General features: G+C 40.7%; 1 protein-coding gene across 4 annotated transcripts; it reads right to left on the bottom strand.

Annotated features, from left to right (window-relative positions):
• Nucleotides 1-1,383: 1,383 nt before the first annotated feature.
• On the bottom strand, nt 1,384-27,984 carry Slc25a20 (solute carrier family 25 member 20). Of its 4 annotated transcripts, none has more exons than XM_058574879.1 (10): nt 27,768-27,918; nt 22,106-22,324; nt 19,555-19,647; nt 15,251-15,378; nt 11,560-11,650; nt 4,863-4,980; nt 3,960-4,032; nt 3,476-3,585; nt 2,639-2,763; nt 1,384-2,218 (listed from the first exon to the last, which is right to left on the bottom strand). In XM_058574879.1, the coding sequence occupies exons 3-10, from the start codon at nt 19,600-19,602 to the stop codon at nt 2,156-2,158; spliced, it is 756 nt and encodes a 251-aa protein (XP_058430862.1). In that variant the 5' UTR covers nt 19,603-19,647; nt 22,106-22,324; nt 27,768-27,918; the 3' UTR covers nt 1,384-2,155. The 4 variants fall into 4 exon arrangements, with proteins under 4 accessions (XP_058430862.1, XP_046287875.1, XP_046287874.1 ...); XM_046431919.2 differs by having other exon boundaries at nt 22,203-22,324; XM_046431918.2 differs by lacking the exon at nt 22,106-22,324 and having other exon boundaries at nt 27,768-27,984.

Genomic DNA, 27,984 nt, shown 5'->3' with positions numbered 1-27,984 from the left:
GCTTTGACCCAGCAATACAGACAGGCCTCCTGGAGCCTGGGTCAAATAGCTCCAAGACAGCTTCCGATAGCATCACAAGTCTTTCTTCAGCATACCCAGACACCCTGTCTCCATTCTATTATCAACTTGTCAATAACTTTTACAAATCACTTTTTCCAGTCTGAGCTTTGGCTTCCACATCTGAAAGTGAGGGTGAAGGTAAAAATCTCTACTCATTAAACTTTTAGTTACATGGTGAAAAAAAAATAATATGGGAGCTAAGCATGGTGGTGCACACCTGTAATTCCAGCAACTTGGGAGGCTGAGGCAGGAGGATTGCAAGATTAAGGCCAGCTTTGGCAATTTAGCAAGACCTTAAGCAACTTTGGGAGACCCTGTATCAAAATTTTTAAAAAAGGGCTGGGGATGTGGCTCAGTGTTAAGCACCCCGAGTTCAAGCCCTGGAATCCCAAAAAAATTTTTTAAAGGACTGGGGATGATGTAACTCAATGGTAAAGCACTCTTGGGTTCAATTCCCAGCACTATGATACAGAAATCACGGGAGAGGACCCCAACTCCCTAACCTGCCTCCACCCTTCATACTCCTGCCAGGAGAGAAGAGATATATCAGGAACAGGTGGCATTTCAAAGTGCATCATAAAAGGAAGCCCCAATCAGGAGAAAGTCACTCACCATCTGCTCTGCTCCCTTCACAAATATGTCACCAAGGACTTCCCTGTTTGATTTAACAACTATTGAACACTAAAAGGAGTACAAAAATCTGCCACCACTAAGAAACCAGCTGGGCAGGGTGGCACATGCCTGTAATCCAAGCTGCTCAGGAGACTGAGGCAGGACTATTGTGAGTTCAAAGCCAGCCTCAGCAATTCAGTGAGGCCCTAAACAACTCAGCAAGACCCTGTCTCTAAATAAAATACAAAAAAGGGCTGGAGATGTGAATCAGTAGTAAAGTGCCCCTGGATTCAAAGGACTAAAAAATAAAATAAGGAGAGCTTCAGGAGACAGTATGAGATATTAAAGATACAATATATGAGGGGGCAGGCTTAACACTGAATTAACCTTCCCAGGCAGAGGACTTGCAATTTTCATCTTTAAAAAACTATATTTTCTATTTGATCTTAATTCCTATCTGGTTATATAGAAAATATCTTCCCAGGAATAAAGCCTCCTTCCTTGAAGTTACTGATCAAGTCACCCTGTTCTCTCCACCCTTCCTTGAATACCTAGGGCAATCAGAGAATCTGGGCAACTTCCTCCTTCACCTGCTAGAGGCCTTGCCTAAGGCTCCCAGGGAATGATACTGGATTCCTAATGACTTCCATCATGGACACAGATTGCCAGCTGAAATATCACAGAATTGCAAGAAAAAATATCACACAGTGCAAAAATTAGAAACAATATTTATTGTTTCCTATAAAATTGGGTACTTTCATGAGAAAGAAGTTGAAAAAAGAGCCTTCATATATCTTGGGCTTTCACACTTATCCCAGTATGTTGGTACTGTCCTCACTGTGTAGGAGGGAAAATTCTTCACCTCCTCTGGGAAATTAGGCTACTCTAGCTTTATTTTTGTGTATTTTTCTTGCGTTAAACAAAAAGTCCAATGGTTAACAGGTTATCTGTTCCTAGGTATATCCACCCAGTCCACTTTTATAGACTGATATGGTCTTTAAATAAGTCCACATCTTTATGCGCATCCCAGGATTAGATGGCACCCTGGACATCAGTTGGGTTTTCCTGGCTAGGGATTGAAGATCAATCAACTGATTAGCTAGCTGAAAATCCACATATTTTGTGCTGCCAATGAGAGGCTGAGATTACCTCTTTATCAAGGAACATTTTGGGTATAGTAGGGCTAGCAGTCAACACAATGTAGCACTCTGGCCACAGTGGTATCTGTTCTAGAAGCTACTTATTTCATCTCCATATTCTCTTGAGATCCCCTAAATTGACAAGAGTGAATTCAAGTTTCAAAATGGCACTCAAGTTATACAGGGTAGAGGACGTCATTAAGGCAATAGTTTCACCAACTCCATGCACAGAGGTCTGATCCCACTATTCCCCTCCCATCACCCTTCAGGACTGCCTAGTCCTGCCCTCTGCTTCTCCTCAACAACACTTTGCAGCATCGAGAAGTCTTGAACAGTCTTCAGCCTCACAAGTTGGGGGCCACCCAATTAAGGAACTTCATGGCAACTTCAAAGCCAAGGAAACAAGCCTAAGAAGGGGGTTGAGAGAAAGAAAAAAGCCAACAAGAGTATGACTATTCAGAGATACCACCCATAGCACCATGCTTGGCTGGCCCTGTTAAGACCAGAACCCCTCCCTAACCCCACTTCCATCCCAAATCAAGGAAGCAAGCTATACTTTCATTCCTAAAAGGAGAAGAAAACAGGTCCTACAATTGCCCACTTCTGATGGCCAGGTCAGGATATAAAATCCCCTTACCCCAGAGAACCTTAAAGGCAGATCCTTCTGACAGCTTTAGGAAAATGGGCAAATAAAGGAGACTGTGGCTAAAGATGGACTAGGGGGAAAACTGAGTCTCTAATGCAATCCCAGGAGCAAGCAAAAGCCAACCCATGTGTACCCTGCTCTGATTCCAGAAGGAAAATTACAACCCCTGACAGCTACTCACTGCATTGGCTGGGAAGGCTCGGATCATCACTGCATTGAACCCTTTATACAAGGATGTGATTCCTTCATCCCGGATCAGCTCTCTCAGTACATCTCTGAAACCATTAGGATATTTTCCTGGAGGTGCTGTGGGGTAGAACCCAATTATTAAGGCTTCAGGAAGCTTCCTGACCTTACTCTGGCAACCCTCATGGGAACAATCTAAGAGTTAAGTCTTCCTGTAAAGTCAGGGCCAGAATCAAGAGGGGTGAAGAATGAAAAAGGAATAGGGGTAAACTCAGTGGGTTCTAGTCATGCTAGGGACTAGCCTAGCATAAATAGAGGGAGAGAGATGGGGGAGGGGCAAGGGGAGGAAAGGAGAGGAGGAGAAGGGGAGAAGAGGAATGGAGGAAGCAAGAGGAAAATTTTAAAAAGTAAAGAGAAAAGCAAGCTTTCTGGTTATGCAGGGGAGGAAGAGTGGATTTGACTTCTTTACTTTTTCCAGTACTGGGCACCCAAGGGGACTCTACCACTGAGCCACATCCCCAGCACCACCCCCACCTTTTAAATTTTGAGACAGTGTCTCACTAAATTACCCAAGCTGTCCTAGATCTTGCAGTCTTGCCTTAACCTCCCAAGTGTAGCTGCCACACCAGGCTTGGATTTGACTTATATCATTTATTTGTTTAGGCTGACAAGAAAATGAATCTAAGGTTCTTGGGACATGAATGACTGTGAGGTAGAAAGTTAGTCAGACAGATGCTGGGTGCTTACATGGAAAGAAAAAGTATCCCAGGGTCTTAAGAGTTTTGCACACCAGGGATAGCCAGTGCTAACTATCCACAACCACCACACTCACCAGTCTGGAAGCGGGACTTGAGCACATCTGGGGGGATTGCTACAGCCCAGTTGAAGATCCCTGCAATGCCCCCAGCCACCAGGATCCGAGGTGCACTGAGTTCACTGACACTGCAGAACAACCACCACAACCCCAGTCAGACAAAGACTGTGAAAGTGTGGTGTTCAGACCATCCCCCCTGTTGCAGACAAGGAAGTTACTGAGAGAGAAAAACTGGCTGAAGAGGAGGTCCAAGAGCAAGACTCTCCATCCACTTCTTAGAGGCAGCCTATTTCAAATACTTGTTCCACTTGGTGAGTCACAAAGTAAGAGGATTAGCTGGACCTCAGCAGACATGACAGGAAAGGGTACATATAGGAAGAACAAAATGTCACTTTTGCTCTTTCAGACTACCCACAGGAGAGGACAACCCATCCATGAATGGAAAAAGTAGACAACCCATCCATGAATGGAGAAAGTGGCTTCTAATATTTAATGTTCTCACCTCTTTCCCTCTGGAGTCAAAATGTTTTTCAGCCATTCATATGTCATGAAATACATTCCACTGGCTGGAACATCTGTTAATAGCAAAAAAGAGGTGAATTAGTCTATAAAACCTCCATAAACTACTTGTACTTAGAAGAGGCAAGCTTGATGTTGGAACATTCAAGATTTCCTGAGAAGTTCCTCAGCAGCCACATCATATTTGTTAATCACTTTGCAGTTATCAGATGTTGCTCTGGCCCAAGCACTGCTACAAGTGAGTATAAATACACATTTCATCTTTAAAATCCCCTCCAGGGCTGCAGTTGTGGCTCAGTGGTAGTGTGCTTGCCTAGCATATGTGAGCTGTAAACACCACTGATATGTTAAGAAGTTGTATTAAGAAGTTGTAATTGTAACCACAGGTAATAAATCTGGCTTTCCTTTAAGCTGCCATCTCAGGATAAGAGTAGGATTATCTCTGTTTTTTCTAATTCCACCCCAGCAGAACCTGTCTCTCAAAACCAGTCTGGTAATTTGGAGACAGCTGGTGGGTATAGCCATGCACGAGGCCCTGGGTTCTATCGCCAGCACTGAAAACAAACACACATCCCAGGAAATCACCAAGTCACTCTCATCACTCATCCCTTCAGCCAGGATTTTCATCTACCAGCCCATCCTTTTCAACCACCACTGTCATGATTTACACTCCTGAAGACACACAAGAAGAATAGAAGGTCCTTCCAACCTTCTATGTCCATATAAGCTAGGGTGAGACTGCCTAAAACCAAGTCAAACACTGATGGTCTTGGCAGAGCTGTGGCATATGCCAACACTAATATGGAAATCCTCTCAGGACCTTTTGTGGTATACCTTCCTCTGGTGACCTCCCCAGGTGACTTCAGATGAGGGCCTCAAAGGTTACCTCGCATGAGGGTAAGCACAGTCCCTTTGTAGATGCCTCGAATCCCAAACTCCTGGTATATCTTCTTTGCACAGTCCAAGGTACCAGTATATTTGGTTTCCCCTGAAGAAGCCTGAATCTGAGAGGGAGAGAAGGTCATCAGGTCAGAAACAGCAACATCAAAGTCAAACAGATCTAGCTGAGCATGATGGTGCATGCCTATAATCCCAGCTACTCAGGAGGCTGAGGCAGTAGGATAGTAGGTTAGCAAGACCATGTCTCAAAAAAAAAAATAAATATAAAGGGCTGAGCTCAGCATGGTAGCACAAACATGGAATCCCAACAAATCAGGAGGCACGAGGATCGCAAGTTCAGGCCAGACTCAGCAATTTAGCAAGGGCCTCAGCAACTTCATGACATCCTAAGACAGAGTTGGGTAGACCATTTGCTTAGCATGAATGAAGCCCTAAGTTTGATTCCCAGCACCACAAAAAGATAAAAAAAACATAAGCATGGCCCAGCATGGTGGTGCATGCCTGTAATCCCAGCAGCTCATGAGGCTGAGGCAGGAGGATTGTGAGTTCAAAGCCAGCCTCAGCAATTTAGTGAAGCTCTAAGCAACTTAGCGAGACCCTGTCTCTAAATAAAATATAAAAAGGGCTGGGGATGTGGCCCAGTGAGCATCTCTGGGTTCAATCCCTGGTACAAAAAACAAAAACATAAGCATGTTTATGTTTTTATTACTAATGAGAATGACACAGTGGGGAGTGAAAAACTGATATTGAAGGAGAAAGAAAGAGGAAATATTAAAGCAATGCCTGTGGCTGGACAAGAAGGGATAAGATCCAATACACAGAGAGCCAGGGGTCTAATAAAAGCACAGGTCATCCTTGGTAAAAACGATCAGGACATGTATGGATGTACCATCACACAGACAGGTGGTGGTGATTGATAGAAGGCATCTGATGAAGTCCTCTCCTGATGGTTTCAGATTTCTCAGTTAAGCAGGAGCCAGGTGTTATGGTTTAGATATGAGGTGTCCCCAAAAGCTCATGTGTTAAACAATGCAAGAATTTTTCAGAGGTGAAATGATTGGTTCTGAGAACCTTAACCTAATCATTGGATTAACCCACTGACAGGGATTAATTGGGTAGTAACTACAGGCAGGGAAGGTGTGACTGAAGGAGGTAGAGGTAGGTCACTGGAAGTGTGCCTTCAAGGTTTATATTTTGTCCCTGGTGAATGCAGCTCTCTTTACTTCCTGGTGCCTTTACCTGAACTGCTTTCCTCTGCCACACCCTTCTACCATGTTGTGCCTCACCTTGGGCCCAGAGCAACAGATTCAGCCATCTATGGACTGAGACCACTGAAACCATGAGTCCCCAATAAACTTTTCCTCCTCTATATTATTCTTATCAGGTCTTTTGATCACAGAAGCAAAAAAATCCCAATTAAAATACCAGGTCATACACTAGAGGGTAGGGGTTTAAGAAGAGGGAAGAGACAAAGTAGTAGCTCAGCAGAGTAGGGAAGTGTACAGATAGGTCAATGTCTGATCTAGAAGTAGAAAAGGACTTTAGGCATAAATGAAATGAAAAAAGTCATAAGAGAGGGCTGGGGTTATGGCTCAGTGGTAGAGTGTTCACCTTGCACCTGCGAGGCCCTGGGTTTGATCCTCAGCACCACATAAAAATAAACAAATAAAATAAAGGTATTGTGTCAAATTACAATAAAAAAAGTCATAAGAGAAAAGATTGATGTTCAAAGCTACTGAACAAAAATATTCCTTAGAACAAAATCAATATCCAGATTTTCGCTTCTGAAAAGATGCTAAATCTAACAAGAAAACTATGGATGCTGATTTTTAAACAAACATAAAAGACTCTGAAAGTTTGGAGAAAAGATATCAGACCAGCTACAAGGGACATTGAGACTTCAGGAATAAAGTGGTGAATTTCCAGAGTTTTCTTTTTGTCTCTTCTAACTCAAGACTTGAAGCTGAAAGGACTGGGAACCCAGAAACTGGCACGAACCACAAAGAAGATACAACAAAGCTGAAAAGACCTTCTCCATGAAGGGCTAAAAAAGGAACAGTCTAGAGAGAAAATTTTTAGACTTTAAGCTCTCTACTCCAGCCAAACACCATAGAAAAACCTTGGCCTCCCCTGCATACATCAGCAAAAAAAACAAGTGGGAAGCCTAGACTTCCACTCTTATGAGGTTGTAAGGAAGCATGCAAGCATGCAACATGCTACTGGGTAGAGTCAGCAAAGACCAAGTAGGGAACTAGGACTTTCATCCCTGATAGCCGGTAACCATCACTCTCCCACCCCATAGTATCAGTAGAGACTTTGGAACTCCCACACCCAGTAGTAAAAAATGCCCTAGATGTCAACAGAACCCAAGGCAAATGGGAAGCCTAGGCTTCTGCCTCCACCTAACAATAACGAGGCTTCATCCTTCCCATCTCTGCTAGGGTATTGACAGAGAAAGTCAGCTAAAACAGAAAGTTCCTAGAATTTCTACATAATACATAAATATCCAGCTATCAATAGAAAAATTACTTGGAAGACTGAGGCAGGAGGATCACTAGTCTGAGGCCAGCCTGGGCAACTTAGTAGCACTATTTCAAAATAAAAAATAAAAAGGACTGGGTATGTAGCTCTGTGCTAGAACACCCCTGGGTTCAATCACCAGTACTACAAACAAAAATAAAGAAAAGAAAAATCACTTGTCACACTCAAAACCAGAAAATCTTACACTGAACCAAAAAAGAAAAGCAATAGATGCCAACTAAGATATCAAAGCTATTAGAATTGTCTGACAACAATTTTAAGGCAGTCATGATCAAAAGAACCTTTAAAAAGCAATTATGAACATGTTTGAAATGATGAAAAATAGAAAGCCACAACAAAGAAATAGATATGTTTCAGAAGAGGAATAGAAGATTTAATAAAGAACCAAATGGAACTTTTAAAGCTGAAAAATACAGTGAAATAAAAATTTTGTGAATAGCTCACTCAATGGCAGAGTAGAAAAAAGAGAGCAGAGGAAATTGGTGAATGAGAAGAGAGAACAATGGAAATTAGTCATTCTAAACAACAGAAAAGAAAACAGAATGAAATAAACTGAACAGAACTTCAAGGAACTCTGAAGTTATAATATAAAACCTAACATTTCTATCTTCAGAGTTTCAGAAGAAGAGAAAACAGGATGGGACTAAAAAAAGGGTAGTGTCATGTTCCTCACGACTAAAACACTCAAGTCACTCCAGAGGAACTGGGCTGTACAAAATAACCACATAAGAGACAGAGATACGTTTTTCTTTGGGGTCCTGTGACAGCTCCTCTGACCTTAAGGGTCTGCAAAAAGAGAGAGTGCAGGCGAAAGCTGAACCCTTTTATTGAGGAGAAGCTATTCAAATGAGGCAAGGGGTCAGGTTTCAGGGGGTTGAGTCTAGCTTCCTGATGTCTGCTGTCAGCAGGTTGACTGACATCTAGGAAGGCCACACCCAAAGGCAGAGCAATAAAAGGGGACACACAAAGTGATTCCATGGAACCTTCTATCCCAAACAGGGCAAAGGAGTAGTATCACAAAGGAAGAGGTGAGCATAGCTAAATCCATGGGGCGACATGCCAATGTCTGAAGACGTGTTCTCAAACTTCCAGGATGAGGGCAGTATCCAGGTCACTATGAGATGTAGTGACGGAGAATGTGAATCATTCAAACTGGCCTCTCACAGGGTAGAACTGAAATAACTGCTGAAAACTTCCCAAATTTGTCAAAACATAAACTTATAAGTTTAAGAAGTTCAATGAATATCAAACAAATAAAACTAAAGAAATCTATGTTAAAAAAAAGAAAAAGAAATCTATGTCAAGAAACATCACAACTTAACTTCTGAAAACTGAAGACAAAGAAAAAACTCTTAAAAGTAGCTGGGGTGCCGTGGATAAAAATCACCTTTCCTATAGGAAAATAGCAATTTGAATGACAGAAGAAAGGGAGATAAGAAGGAAGTGGCCAAGTGATAGCAGAGGCTTAGAATCTCCACCACTTGGGAGGCTGAGGCAAGAGGATGCAAGAGGATTGTAAAGTGAAGGCCACCTTCAGCAACTTAGTGATACCCTTTCTAAAAATAAAAAAAGAAAGGAATGGGATATAGCTCAGTTGTAAAGCATCCCTGAGTTCACTCCCCAATATTGGATTAAAAAAAATAGCCAGTACACACAGCAATCCAAAATGCATATAAACAACAACAACAACAAAAAAAAGCAATTTAGCGGGACTCTGTCTCAAGAAAATGGCACAGTATTTTTCAACTGTTAAAAAAAAAAAGGGGGGCTGGGGATGTGGCTCAAGTGGTAGCGCGCTCGCCTGGCATGCGTGCGGCCCGGGTTCGATCCTCAGCACCACATACAAACAAAGATGTTGTGTCCACCGAAAAATAAATAAATATTTAAAAAAAAAAAAAAAAGGATTGTCGGACTGGGGATGTGGCTCAAGCGGTAGCGTGCTCGCCTGGCATGCACAGGGTGCTGGGTTCGATCCTCAGCACCACATAAAAAACTAAAATAAAGATGGTGTGTCCACCGAAAACTAAATATTAAAAAATTCTTTCTCTCTCTCTCTTTAAAAAAAAAAAGAATTGTTGGGGCCGGGGTTGTGGCTCAGAAGTAGAGCGCTTACCTAGCATGCATTAGGCACTGGGTTCGATCCTCAGCACCCCATAAAAATAAAAAATAAAATAAATAAATAAAGGTATTATATCCACTCATAACTAAAAAATAAAATTTTTTAAAAAGAATTGTCAACCCAGAATCCTATATCCAGTGAAATATCCTTCACAAATAAATAGAAAAATCAATCATTCTCAGATGAAAGAAAACTAAGAACATTTGAAATAATGGCAAAAGAAGGGCTAGGGTTGTGGCTCAGCCGTAGATCACTCGCCTAGCACATGCAAGGCCCTGGGTTTGATCCTCACCACCATATAAAAAATAAAATAAAATAAAGATATTGTGTCCATCCACAACTAAAAAATAAAATATTTTTTTAAAAAGAAAGAAGGAATGGCAAAAGGAAATTCTCTGAACAAAAGTAAACAATTAATGAAGTAAACTTGAAATACCAGGAAGTAAATAATGTGGTAATCAAAATATGAGGCATTATATAATGATAATAAGAGGGACATTATATAATGGTGAAAAGATTAGTCCACTAAGAAGACATAGCAATCCAAAATGCAAGTAAACAACAACAACAAAAGCAATTTAGCAAGACCCTGTCTCAAGACATTTTATTTTTTAATAAAAAGGGCTGGGAAGGGGCTAAGGTTGTGGCTCAGTGGTATAGAGCGCTCACCTAGCACATATGAGGCACTGGGTTCGATCCTTAGCACCACATAAAAATAAATAAATAAAATAAAGGTATTATGTCTATCTACAACTAAAAAAAAAGAAAGAAAAAGAACCTAAAGATAAAACTACTATGCAACCAAGCGATTGTACTCCAAAGCATTTATCTCAAAGAAATAGTTATTTTTTCACAAAAATATCTATATATAAATGTTATACCAATTTTTTTCAAAATGGCCCCAGACTAGAAATAACATAGATGTCCTTCTATGGAAAAATGGCTAAAGTGTGATCCACCTATCCTATAACTACGACTAAGCAATAAAAATGAATGAACTATTCATATACACAGCAATCTGAACAAATATCCAGAAAATTATACTGAGTTGAAAATGTGGTTCTGAAAAGTACATACTTATCATTCCATTTAAACATTCTTGAAATTACAAAATTATAGAATGGAATACACACTAAAGGTACTGGGCTTCTGGGAAGTTTACAGAGACACACAACATCTCAAGCAGGAGCAGCTTCCCTTCTACTTCTGATGAAGCATTACTCACCTTTTAGAGTTCCTAAAATGGCTGCTAATAAAAGTGGGTAGGTCTGGGGTGATGTGTCATGAATATGACATTTTTTTTTTAGTTGTAGATGGACACAATACTTTTATTTATTTATTTTTATGTGGTGCTGAGGATCGAACCCAGTGCCTCACACATGTGAGGCAAGCTCTCTGCTACTGAGCCACAATCCCAGCCCCAGTATGACATTTTTTTAGTTTCATGTAGTGCCCTGGTTCTCAATTCTATTAAAATTGCTTTCATTTTCCTGTAAACACTGAAATTTGTTTTGTTTTTTGGTTTTTTGTTTGTTTGTTTTTTGGTACCAGGAATTGAATTCAGGGGCACTCAACCACAGAACCACATCCCCAGCCCTATTTTGTATTTTATTTAGAGACAGGGTCTCACTAAGTTGCTTAGTGTCTTGCTGTTTCTGGGGCTGGCTTTGAACTCACAATCCTCCTGCCTTGACCTCCCTGGGGCTGGGATGACAGACATGCACCACTGTACCCGGCTCTAAAATTGTCTTACACACCCACCTAAAGCCTTTTCTTTTTTTTTTTAATATTTATTTTTAAATTGTAGTTGGACACAACATATTTATTTTATTTATTTATTTTTATGTGGTGCTAAGGATTGAATCCAGGGCCTCACACATGCGAGGCAAGTGCTCTACCGCTGAACCACAACCTCAGCCCACTACCTAAAGCCTTTTCAAAGGGTAAAAGGATATAAACACGCACACAAAATTGTACACTAAATGGAGAAAGCTAGCTGCCTCCCCACATATCACACCCTTACCTGTAATAAGCACTTGATCCGTTCTCCAGGGGTCATAATTCCTGTAGTGAACACACCAGATAACATCCCAGCTGCAAATAATTGAGGGTAGCTGCATTGAAAATAAAAACCAGAAATGAGCACCTGTGATTAACCACCAAAGACAAAGCAATCCCAGCAAAGAGGATGTTTTGTAAGAAAAAGATAAGAACTTGTACTAGAAAGAAGCACAGCCACAAATAAATCATATTTCACATAAAATCTAAGTTCTACTAGGCCCAGAGGCATATGCCTGTAATCCCAGTGACTCAGGAGGCTGAGACAGGAAGGCCCCAAGTTCAAAGTCAGCTTCCACAACTTAGCAAGACCCTGTTTCAAAATAAAAAATAAAAAGGACTGGAGATGTGACTCAGTGGTTAAGTGCCCCTGGGTTCAATCCCCAGGACCAAAAACAGAGCCAATTTCCAAAGAATATTCTGTTATCAAAAAGATCAGATCAAGGATCTCAGCAGCAAGAACAATGGGAGCCCGGTCACGAGGCCCACTCACACAAAGTGTATAGTCAGAATCCCTCATTTATGGAAAAAACTTTATACTATGACATGGTTTCCACCTCTGGAACTACCATAGTGACTATGGAACAAGTTCCCAGGCCTCTCAGAGCCTGGATTCCCCATTTATAAAATGCTGGGCTATTGGCAGGAAAAGGCTTTAACCCAAAATCTGGACCTCAGGAGACCCCTGTTCCCCTCCAATCTTATTTCTCCTAGACCACCAAGGGCCTGAGAATGCTCTAAGCCAAGACTCAAGCAGGACCACTTCAAAGCCAAGAAGAATGAATGTCTGTGGCCACCTCTACAGGCTGAGCGGTGGGCAGGCCAGTTACAACGAATGTATGGTAAGAGGCCAATTAAGACTAAGTTAGGGGGGCTGGGGATGTGGCTCAAGCGGTAGCGCGCTCGCCTGTCATGCGTGCGGCCCGGGTTCGATCCTCAGCACCACATACAAACAAAGATGTTGTGTCCACCGAGAACTAAAAAAATAAATAAATATTTAAAAAAAAAAAAAAAAAAAGACTAAGTTAGGGATGGTACTAAATTAGGATAATGGCTCCTGTAGCACCTGTGTGAGGAATGGTTCCCTGGGGGCCAGAGGTATGGGTTCTCACTGTGGCTCCCACAAAATCACCACATTGAGTATGAGGAGGACCTGAAGCTCCAACTGTCTATCACTATAGCTGTCTATGCCACTTCTAGCACCTTCTTTTCTCTTTGGGAATAGCAATACCACCGTGGTCTAGAGACAAAGGGGCACAAAACCACATTTCAATAGTCTCCACAACTTAACAAATGTTGCTGAAAAACTTCACATAGGCCTGAGCCCCAAGATCCTGCTGACCCCAAGAGTCTCATAACTGAGCCTTCAGGCCAGTCCCACCCAAAGAAACCCAAGGCCTAGGGAACAAATGCCAAATGGCAGTTGGGAGAGATCTACTATAGATTCTTCCCTTTATGTACAGGTCCAGCTTAGCTTCCACAGCCCTGTTTTTCCAAGTACTCATTCCAGGCAGGACTCACATGACTACCTCAGACATACTAGGCAAGCATATAGGCTGACTATTGAACAGACAAGAGACTTGCTTTCATTCATAGCCAGTTCCAAAGTTGTACTTTAGCCAGGCACAGTGGCATTTTCCTGAAATCCCAATGACTTGGCAGGCTGAGGCAGGAGAATAATAAGCTCAAAGCCAGCCTTCGCAACTTAGGGAGCCCCTAAACAACTTAGCGAAACCCTATCTCAAAATAAAAAAATAAAATGGACTGGAGGCATTGCTCAGTGGTTAAATGCCCCTGGGTTCAATCCATGAAACTAAACAAAACAAAAAATTCCGGTTTACACTGTTGTCCTTAGAGGAGTCCTCTCAGCAACTAAATTTCCTCTTTAAGACCAACGTGCTCCATTCTTTTCAGAATGTCCAACCCTAGGCTGGACACACCTTATATCCTGGGACAGAGGACTTGACTTTGCCCTGGATGGGATCTCTTTATGTGCACAGGGCACCTTGTGGACACTATGATCACCTGGCCTATTCGGTCATTCACTCCCTACTCCCATCCCAGGGAGGGAACTATGAGTACTGGGCCTTTCTGAGCTTCTACCCCAAGGCTCTGGTAACACTCCTTTCTGCATCATCCCCAAATACCACTGGAAAAAAGGTGAATACAGCAGGGCTGACAGGATTATGCAGGTGATGTCTTGAGTGTCTTCAGGTTTGTTCAGGCACAGGTTATTTCTCTGACAGCTGATGTACAGGAATACAGCCCATAGGCATGGTCCTGGTACAGCTTGTGAATAGGTACATATGCTAGAAGACCAGGTGTTCAGATTGAACATGTGTCCATGAAACACTTGGACTACCAATAGTCAAACAGCTTCAAAATAACCCCTCACATTTGGTAGCCATTGTGGTTATTTATAGAAGCATGGCACATTCCGAGGATCACATGAACACCAGAAATAGTTTCCTGTTACAAGAACCACTATCTATATACTAGACAGTCACTCAGCCCACCATGACCTGAAATGGTGACAGAATCAACCACATGGCACATAGGGATTCCTCCCTTGAGCTCATAGATGCCAAGCCTATCCAGCCTCAGTGGTTCCTGTACTGGCTGCAGTCCTCCCAGAGGTTGTCACCCGCATGCCTCAGATTATGTGGACATTATCAACCCAAGTTTCCACTCAGAATTCCCTTGCATCTTGAGACACCCATCTGTTTTCATTAGAAGATTTTAAATTTTTGAGCTATTATTCTGATTCTGCTGCCTCTTTATGACTCAATTCAACTTCATAAAGTTTGTTTTTGTTTTTTTGTAGTACTGGGTATTAAACCTAGGGCCTCATACATGCTGGACAAGCACTCTATCGCTGAATAACATCCCCAGCCCTTTTCAATTTTATTTAACAAGTCAAGGCCTTACTAAGTTGCTCCAGTAAACCTTGAGCTTGTGATGCTATTGCCTCAGTCTCTGATTCATTGGGATTACAGGCATGCAGTACCACTCTGGTTTAGTGGATTTTCTTTGAATATACTTTACACTAGGCCTGCTGGGCATACCTATAAACCCAGCAATTCAGGAGGCTGAAGGACGAAGATTATAATTTTGAGGCCAGCCTAAGCAACTTAGCAAGATACTATTTCAAAATAATAAAATAAAAATGGCTAAGGATATAGCTCAGTGGAAGAGAATCCTCGGGTTCAATTCCTAGTACTATTAAAAAATACACTTAACTTATTTCACTTTCATAAGAAATTATTTGTAATCACAATCATATTATAATTGCATTATAAAAATGAAATAAAACAAAAGTTCTTCAACCAAGTGACAGAAAGCAAGGCTTGCTGCTGTAGTTACAACCATACCAGGTTCTTCTCACAGCATTTTACACATATTTTAGCATTCAGACCTCCCAATTGCATGTATAGTTGTTTTCACTAAGATCCCCAGTAATCCATATTACCTCATATAAGACATGACAATCTGGTAGGGAAGGGATTTTTTCTTCCTTTTCCCTTTAGGAACTCTTAGGAGTCAGTCCTGAGAGACCATTAGACAGCCACTGCCCATTCGTCAAGAAACTTTCCTTTACCTCATGTCAAACCACCAAGCAGAATAGCATCAAGTGTACTAGGCCTGTGAGTACTCACCTGAGTACATCCTCTGGTGACTTCTGTTGTAGTTTCTTCCCCAAACCAAACCCAAAGAAGCATACAGCAAACATAGGGGTGACCCCGATGATAGGGGCAGCCATGCCCCGGTATAGCCCCGTGATGCCCTGTAAGGAATCACAGAAGCAGAAATTGTTTACAGATACCTCTACTTTTTATATCACTAAAACAGGAAAGCTGTGACCTCTAACCTGTGGCTTCCTTATCTTCTATAAAGAAGAACTTTTAAAAGGAAGAAAACACACACATGTATCAGAAATAATTCTTCTTTACACTGCAGAAGCCAGAAATAGTTTCCATTCTAGAAGGCAATCTGGCAATTAGTAACATAGCATACCCTTTTACCCAGAAATTCTCCCTCTAGAATTTGCTTTAAAGAAGTACTACAGACACATGCCTGTAATCCCAGCGGCTCAGGAGGCAGAGGCAGGAGGATCCTGAGTTCAAAGCCAGCTTCAGCAACAGTGAGGCACTAAGCAACTCAGTGAGACCCTGTCTCTAAATAAAACACAAAAAAGGGCTTGGAATATGGCTCAGTGGTTGATGGCCTCTGAGTTCAATCCCTAGTACCAAAAAAAAAAAGGAAAGAAAGAAAGAAATTTTTGGAAAAAACTTAACAGCTGCCAAATAAGAATACCATAAATGAACTATCACGCAGCCATAAAATCACATTGTGATATGAAAGGCTTTTATTAAGCGGGCGGGGGGGGGGGTGAGCTACAAAATAGGAAGTACAATGTTATCTGATTTCCTTGGGGATGATATTACAAGTGATTAAGAAATTTTTGTGCCAGAGGTAGTTGTACACACCTGTAATCTCAGCACCTCAGAAGGCTGAGGCAGGAAGATAGAAAGTTTGAGGCCAGCTTCAACAATTTAGCAAGACCCTCAATTACTTACCAAAACTGACTCAAAATTAAAAATGAATGAAAAGGCCTGATGATATAGCTTAGTGGCAAAGTACCCCTGGGTTCATTCCCTGGTGGCAAAAGAAAAATAAAAAAGAAAGAAATTTTTGTATTTTCCAAGGTAGTTTTGATGTTTGGTGGTACTAGGGATTAAACCTACTACCTCATACATACAAAACACACATTCCAATAATGAGCTACACTTCAGTTCTCTGTATTTTCTGAGTATTAAGATGTGATTTTTTGGGGGGCGCTGGGGATGTGGCTCAAGCGGTAGCGTGCTCGCCTGGCATGCGTGCGTGCGGCCCGGTTCGATCCTCAGCACCACATGCAAACAGAGATGTTGTGTCCACTGAAAACTAAAAAATGGATATTAAAAATTCTCTCTCTCTCTTTAAAAAAATAAAAAATAAATAAAAAATAAAAGATGTGATTTTTGTCCAGACTGCACATCAATTTTAATGAGTACAGTGTGGTAATGAAAGTAACTATGTAGTAGGCAATAAATAATTAGACAGGGGCTGGGGTTGTGGCTCAGCAATAGAGTGCTCATCTAGCACAAGCAAGGCGCTGGATTCGATCCTCAGCACCACATAAAAATAAATAAAATAAAGGCATTGTGTCCAACTACACTAAAAAAATATTTAAAAATAAATAAATACACAAATAAATGATTAGACAGCCGGGCATGGTGACATACACCTATAATCCCAGCCTCTCAGGAGGCTGAAACAGGAGGATCAAGAGTTCAAAGCCAGGGCTGGGAACGTGGCTCAGTGGTAGAACACTTGCCTGGCATGTGTGAGGCACAGGGTTCGATTCTCAGCACCACATATAAATAAATAAAGATTCATTGACAACTAAAAATATATATATATAAAAAAAAAAGAATTCAAAGCCAGCCTCAGCAAAAGCAAGGCACTAAGCAACTTAGTGAGATCCTAAATAAAATACAAAATAGGGCTGGGGATGTGGTTCAGTGGTTGAGTACCCTTGAGTTCAATCCCCAGTACAAAAAAAAAAAAAAAAAGGGAAAAAAAATCATCATTAATTAATTAGGCAGAACTATCACAACCTAACAAGATAATAAACCCAGGAAGAAGAACACCTGGGATTTGGGAGACTAAGGATCCAGTCCAAGGGAGTTGAAGTAGATTTATAGAATGTCACTAGGTATGGTAGACCTGAGAAGCAGCCAGTTCACACAGGAGTAGAAGAATGGAAGACTCCAGGATGGAGCATTTAGGATACAGAATGACAAAAGACAAGCAATTCAAAAAATGATTAATATTTGAGGGGAAATAGATACTCACTGTGATTTGAACATTATGCAATGTATACATGTATCAAAACTTCACATGGGGACTGGGATGTAGATCAGCGGCAAAGCACTTACCATGCATATGTGAAGCCCTGGGTTTGATTCCCAGTTCCAAAAAAGAAATGACAAAAAAGAACCCCACCAAAAAAAAAAAAAAAGAAGAAGAAGAAGAAGAAAAAAAAATTTCATATGGTACCCCATAAATAGATACAATTTTGCTGTGTCAATTAAAAAATTAAAAAGAACAAGAAGCAAAGGAAATTGACACAGAATTACTAATCCAATCCCATGGGAAACAAAAAGTTGTACAAGGGATGTCTTCATCCATACCATAGAACATTACTTGATTAAAAGAAAAAAATGTATAAAACTAAATCATGAAGGGCTGGGGCTGTAGCTCAGTGGCAAAGTGCTTGCCTAGCACATGTGAGGCACTGGGTTCGATCCTTAGCACCACATAAAAATAAATAAAATAAACACATGCTCTCCAGCTATAACTACAAAAAAATTTTAAAAAATAAAACTATAATAATGAAAATAGTGATTTGTGAATCATGAATCAGTGATAGAAAATACTAATCATCTTAGTATTCCTGAAGCACTGGGTTCAATCCCCAGCAACAAGAACAAAAAAGCAGATTGAAATAAAAGACAAAATGTGATAAAATTATATGGATGGGCAAGGGGGCAGAAAGAAGGGATAGAAAGTATAAGAATTAAAATAATCTAACTCTAGGCTGGGATTGTGGCTCAGTGGTAGAGTGCTAGCCTAGCATGCATGGGGCCCTGGGTTTGAACCTCAGCACCACATAAATGTAAAATAAAGATATTATGTCCACCTAAAACTGAAAAATAAATTAAAAAAATAATAATATAATCTAACACTAATAGGTAGCTAAAATACATTCAAAATGTATAAAAAAGCAGGACATGGTGGCACACACCTATAAGCTCAGCAACTCAGGAGGCTAAAGCAGGAGACTTCAAAGTTCAAGGCCAGCCAAGCATGATGGCACATGGCTATAATCCCAGCAACTGGGAGACTGAGGTAGGAGGATTGTATATTTGAAGCCAGGCTCAGCAATTTAACAAGGCCCTCAACAACTTAGTGAGACCCTGTCTTAAAATACAAAATAAAAAGGGCCAGGGGTATGGCTGAATGGTTAAGCACATTTGTGTTCAATCTCCCCCAAAACAAACAAACAAACATAAACCCAGAAAGAAAAAAAGAAGAAGAAAATTTCAGGCCAGTTTAACAAGGCTTGCTTAGCAAGGTCCTAAGCAACTTAGCAAGACCCTGTCTTAAAATAAAAAATAAAAGGGCTGGCAATGTGGCTCTGTGGTTAAGCACCCCTGGGTTCAATCCCCAGTTTAAAAAATTTATATATAGATAAATATAGATATAGATAGATATATAAAGGTAAATAAAATACAGTAGTGAATGTGTATTATAAATAGGTAAAAACAACATAAATAACTGAAAGAACTAAAAGTAGCTACCTCTGGAGAATGAGAAGAGATAAAGACCACTCTGTTACTTGGTTATAAGCCTTTCAATAAAGAATTAAGGGCCTTTATCACTTCAACAAAAAATAAGAATTCTCGGCTGGGGTTGTGGCTCTGTGGTATATAATCAAATAATTCCAAACCAATCAAATGTCTCTGTCTAGGGTTATGGAAACTCTGTTTATCTCTATGTTTCAAAGATGGGCTGACTTTTCCTCTGTACTTCACATGCACTTCTGATATGGAGCCCTGTCAAACTGATTGACTCAAATGTGATTTCCATCCATTTCATATCTTCAATTATTCCTAGTTCTCAATGGTGCCTTACAAAACAGAAACATTTTATTGACTTCACTCATCTGTATAGAACAGTAGCTGAAATCACCAATGACTACAGAACAGATAATAATAGAATACCTATATCCTAGCATGTGGAACGGATCTCCAGCACAATCAAAGCTGTCCTATCACCTGGGGAGGGGTTAACAAAACAATTCCTTGAATGTGTTCCTATGAGTAAGAGGAATGGCCAGCACCAGATATCATACCTCTCTAATAAGAGTCTTCCGGAAGCAGTCAATGGTCCCAGAGTACATAGGTGGCTGCCCAGGCAAACTTGGTGGCTGTGTCTGCAGTCGGACCTGAAACCAGAAGTTAAAATAAATTACCCTCCAGAATCATATCTATCTGTCTGTGGCAATGGCCCCACTGTCTATCAAACTGAACAGGGAAATTTGCACCTCTGTACATGTCTTTAGCATTCCCTTAACCTATAAATTGGGACATCTCTTTTATTTCATTAGTATTTCATTTCTTTTTTTTACAGTAAATTGTAACATTATGTAACATCATGATGTAAATTACTTATTCTCATGTTATTATACAAATACTATGTGATGCAGAAAGCACAAGTCCTGCCTGGCATTTGAGTATGATGTTTATGTATTGTAGTGAAATACCACTAAGTACAATTTCAAGAGCAAAGAAGTGTCAAAGAAAACTAGAGGGCTGGGGTAGTGGTTCAGTGGTAGAACGCTCACCTACTGTGTGAGAGGCCCTGGGTTCGATCTTCCCCACCACATAAAAATAAATAAATAAAACAAAGGTATTGTGTCCAACTACAACTAAAAAATAAATGTTAAAAAAAACCCTAGAGAAAATCTGTAATCTTCTAATCAATGATACTCTGACAAGAACACTAAATATATTCATGGATAGATAAGCTTTATTCAAATGTCTGCATAAATATACTTGATGTCAAATGAGAAGAAGTTTTTACAAAGGGCTAAAATTTATTGAAAGTAAAATTCGGTGCTTCCCTTTGGTCTGTCTCTGAATTTAGCTGACCAACACCTCATTATTAGTAATCTGCACTCACTACTCATTTTCATCACTCACAGTTTCTCAGATCTTTGGGTGGCATTTCCCATTTCTCTGGAAAGCTCTTAAATTGCATTAGTAACAGAAGGACAGGGTTTTTTTTATCCATTCCTTTCTACTCCAGAGGCAAAACCACATCCCTTGATTATCTTGTTTTCATTGTGGCTATTTGCAAATGGTGTGCAACTGAGGAACTTAATATACAAAAATATGGTATAATCTTTGTGTGCTAAAACAATAACTTCATTTTAACTTTTTCATTAAAGAATTATTTTTATTATTTCTCCACAAAGAAGAAACATTGTAAAAATTGTAAAAACATTGAAATAACTCTTTAAAATCTTTGATTGATGGGGCTGGGGTTGTGGCTCAGTGGTAGAGTGCTTGCCTAGCACGTGTGAGGTCCTGGGTTCGATCCTCACACCACATAAAAATAAATAAAATAAAGGTATTGTGTCCAACTACAACTAAAAAATATTTATTAAAAAAAATCCAGGCTTAGGGCTGGGGATGTGGCTCAAGCGGTAGCGCGCTCGCCTGGCATGCGTGTGGCCCGGGTTCGATCCTCAGCACCACATACAAACAAAGATGTTGTGTCCGCCGAAACTAAAAAAATAAAAAATAAATAATAAATATTAAAAAAAAAGAATCCAGGCTTGATGATGGGTACCTTGTCAGCACACGCCTATAATTACAGACACTTGGAAGGCTGAGGCAGGAGGATCACAAGTTCAAGGCCAACCTCAGCAATTTAGTGAGAGCCTATCTCAAAATAAAAAATAAAAAAGGCTGGGGATGTAACTCAGTGGTCAAGTGCCCCTGGGTTCAAACCCGAGTACTAAAAAAAATTTTTAATTAGAATAAAATAAAATCTTGAGGGTTGGGACTGTGGCTCAGAGGTAGAGTACTCACCTACCATGCACAAGGCACTGGGTTCTATCCCCAGCACTACATACAAATAAAATTAAGATACTGTGTCCACCTATAACTAAAAAATAAATATTTTAAAAAATAAAATAAAATCTTGAATGGATATATCTATAATTTATAACTAAGAATAAAATGCTAAATTCTATAAGATAGAATTTCTGAATTATTTTGATTGGAATTTGCTGGAGGAATCAGAGAAATTTCAGGCTGGGAGTAGAGTGTATGCTTAGCATGTACAAGGTTCTAGATTTGATCCCTAACACCAAAACCAAACCAAACAAAAAAATTATTTCTATTTCAACTCCCAATTTAATTTTTAAAAGCAACACATTGTTGAAGGCACTAATGATATTAATCTGGAAGGCAGATATTTGTACGTGAGGAGAGTTGGAACCTTTCATGCAACAAATGGAAGTGCTCTTTTCCATTACATTTTCAATAAAAGTACAAATATACATATGGTAAAAAAAAAAATGCAGGGGCTGGGGATGTGGCTCAAGCGGTAGCGCGCTTGCCTGGCATGCGTGCAGCCCAGGCTCGATCCTTAGCACCACATACAAACAACGATGTTGTGTCCGCCAAAAACTGAAAAATAAATATTAAAATTCTCTCTCCTCTCTCTCTCTTTAAAAAAAATGCATATAGTACAGAAAGATCTAAAATAATAAATATCCTTTTTCTATAACATAGCAGATTGATGTCTTCAAAACCCTTTAAGAATCATATGAGTAACATACCAACTAAGTCTTTTCAGGTCTTTGAAACTGTGTTAAATGTCTCCTATAATACCTCTGCTACAGAGAAAACAGGCAGTCTTCTCCTTCATAAAGAAAATTTAAGGGCAACAGGCACACACTGCTCAGAGAGAGCAAAATCCAGGCAGGACCTCAGACACCACTGGTGTAGCTGTAGCTCCAGAGAGTCCTAGGTAACATCCAGAGCCAAAGCTGCAGGAGTTCAGCAAAGTCCTTCTTCAATGCTGCAGATCCTCCTGGCCAGCTGCACATCCTTGGGGAAGAGGAGAGGAGGATGAACTCAAAGAGGTGAACTAAAACTGCTTCTGCCGCCTCTTTAAGGGCTAACAGGACTTGGACTTGCCATCTGGAGTACTCACCACGTGTGAATTTCATACATATTTCTATTGCCAGGCGGCTGTAGGGGTAGTTTCTTATTAAGAGGTCTGTGTTCTTCTGCAGCTTTTTGCTCATTAATCCAGCCAATTCTCACCGACTATATTGACCCGAGGAAGAACCCAAGGAGGCTCGCTGCAGCGGGGGCTGGTGAGGGGGCGGGGCGCCTCATCGGCCCGGGGCGTCCCAAGGTTTGGGAGTTAAAGGCTGGCTGTCTACTGAGCGACAGAGGAGGCGACAGCGCATGGGCAGCGTGCCAAGGAGGAGCTAGTGTCGCCTTCCATTCAAATCTCCCGCCTGATTCTTTTTTATTGGCAAATAATATCCTATTGTATATCACATTTTGTATATCCATTGATCAGTTGATAAACAATTGTGTTTTTACCTTTTTTTTTTTTTTTTTTTTTTGGAGAATGCGTGTCTCCTATGGTTGAACTCCTGGGCTCAAGGGATCACCCTGCCTCAGCTTTCTAATATTGGAATTATAAATGTGTGTGCCAGTAATGCTGTTATAGATATTCATGTATCTATATGGATGTTTTTATATGGATATGTTTTCAGTTCTCTTGGGTACTATATTGGTCAGTGTTATCTAGAGAAACTGAACAAATAGGAGATATATAACTCAAGAGATTTATTATAAGGAATTGGATCATGCCAGTATGGAGGCTGGGAAGTTCCAAGATCTGCCATCATCAAGCTAGAGACCCAAGAAGATCCAATATTTCAGTATGAGTCTGCAGGCAGGAAAAGTCTGATGTCTCAGTTCAAGCAGGCATACAGGAGCAGCTTCCTTTAACAGACTTTTCTATTCAGGCCTTCACCTGATTGGACAAGGTCCACCTACATTAGGGAGTGCAGATCTGCTTTATTCACTCTACTATTCAAATGTTAATGTCCAAAAACACCCTCACACCCAGAATAATGTCTGATCAAATATCTAGGTACAATAAGATTCAGTAAATTTTTTTTTAAAGAGAGAGAGAGAGAGAGAATTTTTTTAATATTTATTTTTTAGTTTTCTGTGGACACATCTTTGTTTGTATGTGGTGCTGAGGATCGAACCCGGCCGCACGCATGCCAGGCGAGCGCGCTACCGCTTGAGCCACATCCCTAGCCCCAGATTCAGTAAATTTGACACACAAAATTAACCATCACAGGTATTCAGATATTCATCTATGATTAGAATTTGGGATCATATGTTAATGCTATTTAACTTTTGTGTGTGTGTGTGTGTGTGCATGCATGATGAGGATTGAATCCAGGACCTGGGGGTATGTGGAGTTCATGTTCTACCACTGAGCTACATACCCAGTTCCTCTTTATAAGCATTTGAGGGTCCATCAGATTTTTTTCTCTAATAGCCTCATCATTTTATATCCCCACCAGCAGCTTACAAGGGTTCCAATTTCTCTACAACTTCATCAACACTTTATTATTTTTAAAATTATAGCTATAGCCATCGTAGTTGGTGAGGTATATAGTGGGTGGGGTATCTCATTGTGATTATTGCTGGGTATTTTGTTGTTTTTTCAGTTTTAAGGCTTGAATCCCCAGGTTTCACACATGTTAGGCAAATGCTCTATGACTAAATTATATCTGCAGTCCTTTTTATTTTTTTATTTTGAGACAGGATCTTACTAAGTTGCCCAGGCTAGCCTCAACTTGCTATCCTCTTGTGTCAGCCTCTTAAGTAGCTGGGATTACAGGCTTGGACCACCACATCTGGCTTCTCACTGCATTTCCATGATGTATAATGATGTTGAACATCTTTTCATGTGTTCATGGGTCATTGGTTCATCTTCTTAGGAGAAATGTCTAGATCTTTCACCCATTTTTAATTTGATTATTTATCTTTTCATTATTGAGTCGTAAGTGTTCTTTATATGCTATGGATGCCAGCCAACTTCTTGATTACAGCCTCAAAAAAGACCCTAAACCAGGGCTGGGGCTGTAGCTCAGTGGTAGAGCACCTGCCTTGCACCTGTGAGGCACTGGATTTGATCCTCAGAGCCACATAAAAATAAATAAAAGATATTGTGTCCATCTACAACTAAAAAAAAAACACAAAACCCTAAGCCAGACCAATCTACCCAAGGTGCTCCCTAAAAATCTGACTCACAAAGATTGTGAGAGTTGATGAGTAATTATTGTTTTAACCCACTAAGTTTTGGGTTAAATTGTTATAGTTCAATAAATAACTGATGCACCCAGTTACTTCTGTAGTTTTTTTCCTGCTCACTATTCCGCTTAAATCCTTCTTAAGCATACCACCATACTAACCTTTCTAAAACATCCTTTTTAACATGTTGGTCTCAAACTTGCCATCCTCTAGTCTCAGCCTACCAAATCTCTGGGATTATATGTGTGTGCTACCAAACCTGGCTATTCCTTTTTTCTTTCTTTCTTTCTTTTAAATATTTTTTTTAGTTTTAATAGACCTTACTTTATTTATTTATATGTGGTGCTGAGAATCAAATCTAGTGCCTCACACATGCTAGGCAAGTGCTTTTCCACTGACCTACAACTCCAGCCCCCTTTATTTCTTTAGAATCTTTCACTGATACATTTGTTAGGGCCTTCCAGGCCACAGTATACAGAAGTCATTCTCTAGGTAATAAAGGTAACATGCAAGTCTGGGTTTATGTATAGAACCGTAGAAATGTACAGAGGCTACCATTATTTTTTATCCAGAATCTCTTATATTGGCTTTCAGATTCTTCATGGTCAGCTATAACTTCCAAGGTGAGCCAAGTGGATCAAAAACTGACTTGAGCCAGTGCTTGCTTAGCATGCAAAAAGTTTTGAGTTCAATTTTTTTAAAAAACAGGATTTCTGATTGATAGTCTTTTGTGATTTTTTTTTTGGGGAGTACTGGGGATTGAACTCAATGGTACTCGATCACTGAGCCACATCCTTAGCCCTATTTTATTTAGAGACAGGGTCTCAGTGAGTAGCTTGGCACCTCACTTTTGCTGAGGCTAGCTTTGAACTTGAGATACTCCTGTCTCAGCCTTCTGAGCTGTCGGGATTACAAGTATGCATCACAGCGCCTGATTTTTTTTTTTTTTTTTAATAAACCTTATACCTGTCATTATGACACCAGCCATCCCAACCAGTGAGAATTTTAAAGTCCTCAGTTGGTGTTATTTTACATTCTGACACCCTACTTCAAGCCCACATTTGCCTTCACTCTTGCCAAAAACATATCTTAGAAACTTAATCCAAAGGCATATAAACCATATAGGAGGTGTTTAGATCATGAAGGCTTCACCCTCATAAATGGATTAATGCCAACTACAGAAAGGCTCAAGGCTTGAGTTCAATCTCTTGTGCTCTTGCCCTTCCACCTTCTGCCATGGGAAGACACAATACAAAGACCCTGGCTAGATGTGGGCCCCTGGATCTCGAACCTCCTAGCTCTGAAACTATAAGAAATAAATCTCTATTCTTTATAAATTACCTAGTCTCAGAGATTCTGCTACAGTAGCATAAAATGGAGTAAGATACCTTCCCATGCCAAATTGTCTGGGTCTCTCTACTGTTTCAGTCAGAATTCAGCCAGCTCTTCAATATCTGCCTTAAGAATTTTCCCAGGTCCCATCTCTGTGGTATTGCAGTTCTTGGCTTATTAGGATATATGGGCCACAGGTCAGTTGCCTTGAACCCCTGAAAGTACTTCAAGGTTAGGTTTTAGTTGGGCCAATTTAACTTTCTGAAGCCAAAAGGAGAACAGTCAGCAATTTGTGGATTTGATTTAATGAAAAAGAGACTTTCTGAATGTCAAAATGCCAAGGAGTATTTTCAGTCATTTACAATTCAGTACAGAGGTCACTGGGCCCTTCCTGGGAGTAATATCAAGAACACGAGGATAGGGAGATAGAAGCAATATATACATAAGGCAGTAAATAAGGGTCTTTTATTTTTTTTTTAATTTTTTTTAGTTGTCAATGGACCTTTATTTTACTTTATTTATAAGTGGTGCTGAGAATTGAACCCAGGGCCTCACACATGGTAGGCAAGTGCTCCACCCACCACTGAGCTACAGCCCCAGCCCAAGGGCCTTTTATTTTTTAAGGCCCTATATACCATTGTCTGAGAAGCACCAACACACACTGTATTTACCATGTGCTGAATAAACATATGATTTCATGTTGCACAATGCCCTAACCAGCCCAGCTGCTTTAAACCTGGTCATAGAATGACCTCAGTACAAGCTCTACCTCAGGGCAGTTTCCCTCTTGAAAGACATCATACAACCTATTGCCAAGACTACTGAAAGGAAGGAAGGAGAAAGAAACTGGATCCAACATCCTAACAAACCCCACACATGTAGGTTTCTATAAGACACCTGTCTGCTGCCCACAGGTCCACCCTGGCCATGACCTGTCATTTTCCTTCAAGTCTGTGTCTAAGAAATAAAGTTAGAAAACTAGGATAAAGTTTCAAATGCAAAGTCACAGGACGTGGACTTTGGTCTCCAGCAAGGACTTGCTTAAAGTGTTGCAAGGGGAAGAGTTGAGAAGTGATGTAAAAAAGACAGAGGAAAGGATAAGTCTCCTCTCTCATGGAGACTTCGACCATGGTTTCCTCACTGGAGAACTTTTGTTTGTTTTTTCACAGTTCTAGGAATTGAACCCAGGGCCTTATTCATGAAGGCTCTACTACTGAGGTACCCCCAGTCTTTTCACGAGGGAGTTTTGAGCATTAGCCTATGGATCAGCTTGGCCCTTGGTAAAGCTGGACATCTGTTTTCCTTGGAAAGGGCTTAGCCATTGAGGATCTCATTATTTCCCACAGGGGAATCTCTACACAGTATAGTATGGAGGCTACTGTGGGTCACAGAGTGAAAATGCCTTGTTGAGCAGGGAAAGATGCAAAAGAAATAGAGATGAAGCACTCTGGTCCCAGGGTAGTGTGTCAAATGACATCTCCAGAATGACCATACCACTGTCTTTAGTTGTCCTCCTGGGACGGGCTTTACAAGGGACCTGTTTCAACCTTGATGATAAAACCAGGGCTTTAGAAAGCCGCTTTCTCTTTTCCATCCAAGAAGCAGTGGCCCGGGGTCAGAAGACTGCGGGACAGAGACCTTTAAATAAGAGCTCCTGAAAAAGCACTTCAAGGCTGCTCATTTTGCGCAGTCTGGCTCTTTGGGGCGCTAGGTACAGCTTCCGCCCACTCCTGAAAGGGAGTCTCTAGACCTTTCTCGGAAGCTCATATGGGCCCCCACTTCTATCCAGGGGCAGAGCTTCGCCAAGAACACTTTCTGAGCCCTCTTCAGGCCTCCTCCCCAAGCCCGCGCCCCAAACTCCCCTCACCTTGACGGTGTCCAGAGGATGCCCCACGAACACCAGACACACGCCGCCAAAGCCGCCAGCCACAAAGTTCTTGAGCGGGCTGATAGTCTTTGGCTCGTCTGCCATGGTCAGTCCGTCCGTCAGTCTGCCTGTCAGTTCCTGGCAGTCTTGCTCTGGCGCCCTAGCTGGGGCACCAGTGCCGCAGACCTTTCACCTACTTTAGATTAGGCGGGGCATG

This window comes from Marmota monax, unplaced genomic scaffold, assembly GCF_021218885.2.
Source record: "Marmota monax isolate L192 unplaced genomic scaffold, Marmota_monax_Labrador192_F-V1.1 WCK01_AAM20220418_F8-fsc00022, whole genome shotgun sequence".
Taxonomy (NCBI): domain Eukaryota; kingdom Metazoa; phylum Chordata; class Mammalia; order Rodentia; family Sciuridae; genus Marmota; species Marmota monax.
This window is presented reverse-complemented; position numbering and strand designations above follow the sequence as displayed.

What these genes read in the sequence shown, in the direction of transcription:
- Slc25a20 (XM_046431918.2), bottom strand. Translation starts at nt 27,872, where the DNA reads ATGGCAGACGAGCCAAAGACTATCAGCCCGCTCAAGAACTTTGTGGCT. An exon ending in GGATCAAGTGCTTATTACAG is followed by an intron (nt 4,981 to 11,559) that starts GTAAGGGTGTGA and finishes TCTCCCTCTCAG; the next exon opens with ATTCAGGCTTCTTCAGGGGA. An exon ending in TGTGCTTACCCTCATGCGAG is followed by an intron (nt 4,033 to 4,862) that starts GTAACCTTTGAG and finishes TGCTATTAACAG; the next exon opens with ATGTTCCAGCCAGTGGAATG.